Source organism: Arachis ipaensis, chromosome B02, assembly GCF_000816755.2.
Source record: "Arachis ipaensis cultivar K30076 chromosome B02, Araip1.1, whole genome shotgun sequence".
Classification (NCBI taxonomy): Eukaryota; Viridiplantae; Streptophyta; class Magnoliopsida; order Fabales; family Fabaceae; genus Arachis; species Arachis ipaensis.
In genome coordinates this window covers 9,054,427-9,062,994 of record NC_029786.2, presented here as the reverse complement: position 1 = coordinate 9,062,994, position 8,568 = coordinate 9,054,427, and the positions used below count along the sequence as shown (strand labels likewise).

The following is an 8,568-nucleotide window of genomic DNA, read 5'->3' as shown; positions in this document are numbered from 1 at the left end:
CGCCACACTCTCGGGATATAGTGTCCGACACACTTTCCAGGGTAAAGTGCTCCCACACTCTTGGGATATAGTGCCCGTCACACTTTTGGGATATAGTGCCTAACACACTCATGGGATATAGTACCCGACACACTTTACATAGAGAGAAAATTTAAACATATTCATCATCAACAACCTCAATCATCATATTCATTCATTTTCAATAAATCATCATCAAGTTCAATTAATCTTTTTCACATTAACTATCATTCATAAATTGTCCCATTCATCGTTCTCAATATTGTATTATTCTCAAAGTTGCCTCATTAATTACTTTCATCATTTCATCAAATTGAGTATCCCCTTCTTCAACTCCTCTGTTGCCAATTCTATCTTCTTTCACTCGCTAACCCTTACTTCGTGACTCAAAACCTTACTAATAAATTTTAATCAGAGTTTTCAGAGGTTTGAAAAATCAGAGGAATGTTCAATAGTTCAAAATAGTGAATTTCTATCAAAACAATAGTTTCAGAGGTTTACAGACTTGTTGGGAAGGTTAAACGCTAAAAAACGGAGTTTTTGTACAAAACAGGGTACTGTCGTGCGCACACTCCATTCAATCTCTTAAAAGTGTGCGTACGCACAAGGGTATGCGTATGCAGGCAATAGCAAGCTTTCTCATATGTGTGCGTGCGCACACCCCTCGTGCGTGTGCACGAGCCGAAACTCACACTCTGCCCGGTGCATGCGCACACACACCAGCATTTTCAAAATTCAGCAACTTAACAAAAGTCAGTTTTCTGCACCTGTTTTTCGACGTCCATAACTTCCTCTTCAAAATTCCATTTTCCTCAAATTTTATACCGTTTTAAAGCTATTGAAAATATCTTTAATTTGAAGTAGATTTCATTCGAATCCAGAATTCGAGGCTCAAGTTATGGACCGCCGAAGTTCGTTAAAATCACATTTTTACCAGAGGCTAAATTTTCAATTTTTCACAAACTTTTCCAATCCAAAACATTTTTAACTCACCAAACCTTACCACAACAATACCAAACCAGCCAAACTATGCCTCCACCATACTAAATCACTCCACAACACTCCAATTTATCATTTTAACAATTTTAACACAATAATTCATGTTCAATATACAATATACATACTCATCATACACCTCTAAATCATTTTTCCACCATCATCAACTTCTCTCATGCCCAATGATCATCAGCCAAACATAACTCATCAATTAAAATAATATGTATCAAACACAAGATTCAACTTATCCTAAGTCGTCTAGCCTTAGTTTTCACGACACATTATATTTTAGTTATGAGAAACCGAAACCATACCTTGGCCGATTCCTCCTAATGTACGAAACACCTCACAATTCAGTATTTTCCAAGCTTCCAAGACCCCAAAACCTCACCAAACAGCTCTCTAGTCACCAAAGCTCAATCCAAGCTCCACATTCTCAATCTTGACTCCATTCAATAACCAATTTCAATCTAACATCATAATTATTACTATAATAGATATAGAATTTACTAATTCAACATTATACAAGGGTTTTGAGGGTGCTTACATGACCCATAGCTTAAGTGAGCTAGACCCGACAATACCCGCAAGCTAACTCGAACCTAAACACCGAAATTACGTAAAATTCAACATAATTACGCATTAAATTTCAAAATTTAGGGAGGAGAGAACTGAAACCAAAAAGTGGATTCCATACCTAATCAAGGACTGGGCTTTGTAAAGATCGTTGCGTGGTCGCAGACAGTGCGGCGATCGGAGCTCCGAATTGAAAGTTATGGCAAATTGAAATCAATACCAGGGTTAGGTTTGGTGTTCTTGTTCTTTTCTTCCCCAAATGTGTTTCAGTATTTTTGCTAAATGAAGGAGGAGGAAGGGGTTTTTATTAAGTGTATGTGACTTGTGGGTTGGGCCTTGGGCCTAATACGGGCCCGGTTCGTCCAATCCGGCCCGTTCGACCCAATCTTGAGCCAAATTTTTTAAAATTAGTGTCAAAATTCATGTTTTAATTATTTTTTCTTTATTAAACCAGAAAATTTAATTTTCTAATTTCTTAAAATAATTAATTTATTAGCTAATTATATACTAATTTTACGAATTTTACACCCTTCATAACATACTACTGTGCTCCTCAGCCAGTATCTCCAGATGAACCACAGCTACCACCTCAGTAGTAGAATAAGGCTCCCACAAAAACTATAAAGGATAAGCTAAGCTTAGATAACACCATAAAAAGATACATGATGTCAACTGTAAATCCAACAAAAAGCAACAACAAAACAACTTACATCTCGATCACACAATCTGTCTAAAGAAATATGTGCGATACCACTCTTTGCTCCCTCGCGTCGGAGGTCGGTAGATATGTCGCTCACCTACAATCTTCGTTGTAAGCATTGCATAAAAAAGGATAATACATTAAAATAAACATATATCACACAGAAAACATTAAGTGATACTGGAGGCCAACAAAAATTCAAATGTGTCAAAACCACTTGGGCTCAGCGTGGGAACCGCCAGAAAATCCAATATTGTAGTAGCTGAAGTGGTCCAGCAAAGTTAATGACGTTTCTGTTGGCCATTCGACACATGCATCTATACAACTAGGTCAGTGCAGTTGAGCCCCAGCTGTATTTTCCCAACTCGTCAAGTCTTGCCACAAACGACAACCACCGAAGGTGAACCTGGTTCTCATTCTTGTCACCGAAAAGTTAAGTAAACAGTAACATCATAATGTAGGAACGTGCGTATATACGCACTATCTCCTTACCCACATCGACTGGGAGCACCCGAAATCTCTCATGTAACCATGTGAAGTGGATTGTCATCTGCTTGACTTTATTCGATGGCGGTGTCTCACCGAATATCTCCTGAAACCACTCCTACGCTGGTCTTCCGTCGGGAATGAACTGGTCAAAGTCAGTGAGGTGCCTACTAACAGCCTCCCCATCAACGGTAAACCCTTCAGGCAGCGTGACGGTGCATTCTCCGAACGACATGTGGAAGGGTGTGAGTCTCAGGACGCCATCCCTCAATGAATACGCTCAGCAGAGGTTCATCCACTCATAACCAATGACTGTTTAGTCTAATCAAGTGATATAAACCCGCAATTTTCAAATAAGGTCTTATCTGATCATGTAGAAGCACATTCTGTTATCTTCTAACACTACAAATACACCTAGTCGGCTGCATCATGCAAAAAAAAAAACTAATATGGTTTTAATCAAATTTTAACGGATAAATCAGTAAACTATTTATTATTTATAAACTAAATAACTAACAGATAAAAGTCTAACACATTAGTACCATAAAAAATTAATTTGATACTAATCAAATTTTAACATACAAATCTTTACCATATAAATTATTTATAAATTCAAAAAATTACAGATAAAAGTCTAACACATACATTAACAAAAAAAATTAATCCAGGTCTAATCAAATTTTAATAGATAAATCACTAATCTCTAAATTATTTATAAATTAAATAATTGATAGATAAAATTTTAACGCATTAATTAACGAAAAAGTTTAATTCCATGCTAATCAAATTTTAACATACAAATCATTGCACTATAAATTATTTATAGATTAAACAAAGCACAGATAACAGTCTAACACATAAATTAACAAAAAAATTAATTCAGTATACTAATCAAATTTTAACATATAAATCAACTAACATCTATTCAATTTTTTATAAATTAAAAAATTTTATAGAAAAAAACTCACATAAGTTAGCAAAAAAATGAACATATAGCTCATCAACATCTTTAAATTAGGGCAAATCACTCAATTAAGCCAAGGGGAGAAAAAAATTACAGGAATCAGCCAAATCAAAAACTGCTTCATGAATCAACCAAGAGACGTTTCTATATAGTTCGAATCAGCCTAATTCGAACTTCATTTCCATGTAATTCGAATCACACTGATTCGAATTACACACACATGCACACATCCACTAATTCGAATCAACCTGATTCTAATTACACAATGTAATTCGAATCAGGGTGATTCGAATTACACCCACGCACGCGTTTCTAAGTAATTCAAAGTGGACTGATTCGAATTACACAATGTATAATTCGAATTAGACTGGTTGGAATTATACTGGGCCAGGCATGTATAAATATGGTGTGAACGTGAATTGATCTCATTAGAGTGAGAAAATGGCTAGTGAGAAAAGTTTTGTAGTGTTGGTTCATCACAAAGGATCGATTAAGAGGAAAACACGATCTGGAATGAAGTTCACTGATAAGAATCCTCTCAGTATTTTTATCAGGCCTACGACGATCTATGATGAGTTTGTGAATTCTATACTACAGAAACTTGGTCTGCAAGGCGTGAAACGAGTTCACAAGTTATTCTATCGCATTCCGATCTTAGTGCTGCAAGAAATAGTGAAGTATGATTGTTTCACGATCGGGAGTGATGAGGACTTGCAGGACCTGTTTCATTGTCGTCGGCAGTTTCCTGAGGTTTGGACACCTGAGCTGTTGGCGAAGTTGGTTGATGTGGTATCTAGCTCGGGGGGTTCGAACCGGAATACCCACACTATAGGCACGGTAGCTGGTTCTAGCTCCAGACCTGTTGGTGCATCTTCGTCCGTCCCTGTGCATGAACCTCCGGTCGAGCCTATCGCCTCCCCGTCGTTCGCTGTTGATCTCAACTGTAGTAGAGGTGGAGAGGTTGGAATAGTGGATGTTGTGCCGACTTCTTTACAGTGTGCTGCACCGGCTGGTCTGGGCGATGCATTGCTGGATGATGTTGACGATGATGATGTGGAGCCGGATATCATTGCGGATGACAGTGGTGATGATATTGGAGCGAGTGATCCAGCTGGGGCTGGAGGTGGTTCTAGCTCTGGCACACAGTAGAACCCTCCGCACTTTTCATCTTTGGACTTGGATGCCATGAGACAGGAGGGGGTTCCTAGGGAGCCTACTGGATTTGGTGCTAGAGATGGCCAGGGGTCTGCAGGTCTAACAGAGTTTCAGGTTGGTCAGCAATTTCAGGATAAAGATGAGGTTGTGTTAAGTGTGAAGACGTATAGCATCCGACGCAGGGTACAGTACAAAGTGGTGGAGTCTGACTATCGCCAGTATGTTGGGAAGTGTTCTGAGTTTGGGAATGGGTGCACATGGTTGATTAGGCTAAGTCTCCGGCAGTGCAAGGGTATTTGGGAGGTAAAATGGTACAACGGACCACATATGTGTCTCGCGACATCCATCTCTAGTGATCACAGGAGTCTGGATTATCATGTGATCTCGAAATTCATCATGCCAATGGTTAGAGCAGATGCATCCGTCAGCATCAAGGTGCTCCTGAATGCGACGGCGGCACACTTTGGGTTCAGGCCGACGTATATGAGGGTTTGGTTGGCGAAGCAGAAGGCCGTTGCCCACATCTATGGTGATTGGGATGAGTCGTACAACGAGCTCCCGCGGTGGGTGTTAGGAATTCAGTTGACGATGCCTGGTACTGTTGTAGTCCTTCGGACGAGTACTGTTCGAGTTGGGGGCTAGGTCGACGATTTACAGGCTTATTTTCACCGGCTCTTCTGGACGTTTCTACCATGTATTGAGGCATTCTGGCATTGCAAGCTATTGGTGAGTATTGACGGCACCCACCTGTATGGTAAGTATGGGGCTACGTTGCTCGTCGCGATTGCACAGGACGGGAACTCCAACATACTGCCTGTTGCATTTGTACTCCACCAAACTGCGGTAGCACCCGATCAATCAGGTGCCACTCTACGACGGCGAAATATATCAATGTCGTCACACACTGCCATAACGCCGTATGCCGAGGCTCCAACACGTTCGGATGCACAACCTGAAGGACGTCGGGAGAGCTATACAGCATCCAAATAAACTGCAAGTACATAGCATCAACGTTAGGCAATACCGTGATGCGAGTTATGAAAGGTTACTTAATTAAAAAAAGGTGGTTCGTACACTTACATCCCCAGCCTGTAACAGGTCTATCTTCAGCCTCCACATCTGCACTCGTGGTCCCTTCTCGCTAGCAGAAGGATTGTGTCATGACCACCATGCAACTCACATCGGTGGTATAAAGAAAGCAAGGTATCACACATAATATAACATTATAAGCGGACACGGAATAGAATAAATTTAGACGAAATAGAAAAAACGATAACAGTACCTCGAGGCCAAGGGCCAGCTGAACGTGTCATACCCAGTAGGTCTAAACCCAGGAAAGCGCCAGAAGATCCAAGACTGAAGTAGCTGTAACGGACCCGCTAGCTTCACCACATGTCTGTTAGCCACTCGGCACATGCACCGGTACAACCACGCGAGTGACGCCGACCCCCAGCTGTAGCCACCCATATTCTCAAGCCTAGCCACGTAGGGTAGCCACCTAATGTGAATACGGTTGCCGGACTTGTCGGCAAAGAGCTGAGTGCCTAACAGCATCATGATATATGCCCGAGCATAGCGCCTGACTATCTCCTCGTCGGCTCCCTCAGGGCACTCTCCAAACATCTCCTGGAACCAACTGCAGTTCACTGCAAACTTCTGGATTTGGTTCGCAGGACGTAACACACCAAGCAACTCCTGGAACCACACCCAAGCTGGACGGCCACCCTGGATGTATGTCTGGAAATCCGTCAAGCAACCACTGACATATCGTCCGTCGACCGACAACCCCAACTGGTACGCCACGTCCTGCCGTATGATCGTGCACTTTCCGAACGGCATGTGAAATGTGTGCGTCTCCGGACGCCACTGCTCGACGAAAGCACTCACAAGGGGTTCATCCAATCTGAACCATCTCTCGTTCAGCCTCGCAAGATGGTATAATCCCGCTATCTGCAAGTACGGAACGTACCTCTCGTCCAGTCGCATGACCTGCTGCCGTCGCATGCTCAAGATGCATCGCTGGGGCTGCACATATAATGGACCAGATAATTAAAACCACTAACAAAACCAATTACAAGACCACTAACAAAAACCACTAACATAAACCACTTGCAAAACCACTAACGAAACCACTAACATAAACCACTTGCAAAACCACTAACAAAACCAATAACATAAACTACTAACATAAACCACTTGCAAAACCACTAACATAAACCACACCCTAAACCACTAACAAAACCAATAACATAAACCACTTGCAAAACTACTAACAAAACCACTAACCTAAACCACTAGCAAAACCACTAACAAAACCACTTACAAAACCACTTACAAAACCACTAACATAAACCACTTACAAACCACTAACCTCTTCGTTGATGACCCCGACTATATGAGCTACTCCATCTAAACGATATAGTCTGTCCGGATTATCCCCCATGGGCTGAATATCCTGCTCGAGCCTTTTTTAGAGTCGTAATGGGTCGTTTTCTCTGGAATTTGGTGGGGTATGATAATGGAAAGGTGGTTCGAATAAGGTTGGTTCGAACTCCTTTTATAGCCGAAGCAAGAGTAATTCGAAACACCCCAATTCGAATTACTACTAGAGACAAAAATTGAGTAATTCGAATCAGCCAAATTCGAATTTCTTAGGAACGCGTACGCGGGTGTAATTCGAATCACCCTGATTCAAATTAGTGGGTGTGTGTGCGTGTGTGTGTAATTCGAATCAGTATGATTCGAATTACAAGGAAATGAAGTTCGAATTAGGTTGATTCGAACTATATAGAAATGTGGACTGGTTGATTCATAAACAAATTTTTGATTTGGCTGATTCGTTTAATTTTTTCCTCCCCTTGACTTATATAAGTGATTAATACCCTAACCACACACCAAAGTGACATAGGATATGAACGAAATAAAAAACAACCAACACCTAAAGAGAACAACATATAAAAAACTAACCTCTTAGTTGATGCTTCCAACTACATGAGCAATATCATTCAATCGGCACAAATGATCTTGGTTATCCGTGACTCCACTCCGCCAGATTGTCACTGTCGCCAGATTCTCTCCCAAATCCTCTCAATTCCAATTACTCTAACACCCAATAATGCAATCCGTTTTTTGGTCTTGCGGTTTATGTATTCACCTAACTCTTCATAAACGGTAGAAGGGGTTCCATAGTTTATACATAAATCTTTTTCTTTATAAACCGTGAAAGGAGTTCCACGTTTTATGCACACCTTTTCCTATTTATAAATTGTGGGAGGTGTTCTACTGCTTATATATATTTGTAGAAAGTGGTAGGATTTTTTCATGGTTTACATAAAATATAAATAGAACAGGAACGTAACCAATTTTTAATTGTTGCATTTGAGTAAATACATATTCCAATTGTTTTATGTAAATAAATTGCCTTTAATTTAAATTAGTTAAGTGGTTAATTCACTTATCTTTTTAAATAAATATCGAAAATTTAAATTTTGTCTTATATTTATAATAACGCATTATTCAGTGACAAATTTTTAAGTAGAACAATATTTATGTATAATTGATTTAAGATTATTATTATAATACAATCATAAACATAAAACAGTTTTGTTTTTATTTGTATAGTTGTAATTTATTTATATTTAAAAAATAAATAATTTGCATGAATTATGAAGTT

At 39.9% G+C, this 8,568-nt stretch overlaps 2 protein-coding genes across 2 annotated transcripts; one reads left to right on the top strand and one right to left on the bottom strand.

Moving 5' to 3' along the window:
- On the top strand, window positions 4,182-4,889 carry LOC110269165. The gene is made up of 2 exons (XM_021116833.1): window positions 4,182-4,516; window positions 4,598-4,889. The coding sequence occupies exons 1-2, from the start codon at window positions 4,182-4,184 to the stop codon at window positions 4,887-4,889; spliced, it is 627 nt and encodes a 208-aa protein (XP_020972492.1).
- On the bottom strand, window positions 5,662-7,338 carry LOC107628161 (protein MAIN-LIKE 1-like). The gene is made up of 4 exons (XM_021116832.1): window positions 7,267-7,338; window positions 6,178-6,920; window positions 5,976-6,036; window positions 5,662-5,886 (listed from the first exon to the last, which is right to left on the bottom strand). Exons 1-4 carry the CDS (start codon window positions 7,336-7,338, stop codon window positions 5,662-5,664), a joined length of 1,101 nt encoding a protein of 366 aa, XP_020972491.1.

Coding starts and splice junctions, on each gene's coding strand:
- LOC110269165 (XM_021116833.1), top strand. CDS start 4,182: ATGGCTAGTGAGAAAAGTTTTGTAGTGTTGGTTCATCACAAAGGATCG. Junction 4,517..4,597: donor ACACCTGAGCTGTTGGCGAA/GTTGGTTGATGT, acceptor TTCTAGCTCCAG/ACCTGTTGGTGCATCTTCGT.
- LOC107628161 (XM_021116832.1), bottom strand. CDS start 7,338: ATGGGGGATAATCCGGACAGACTATATCGTTTAGATGGAGTAGCTCAT. Junction 6,921..7,266: donor TCGGGGTCATCAACGAAGAG/GTTAGTGGTTTG, acceptor TTATATGTGCAG/CCCCAGCGATGCATCTTGAG. Junction 5,887..5,975: donor ACCTGTTACAGGCTGGGGAT/GTAAGTGTACGA, acceptor ATGTACTTGCAG/TTTATTTGGATGCTGTATAG.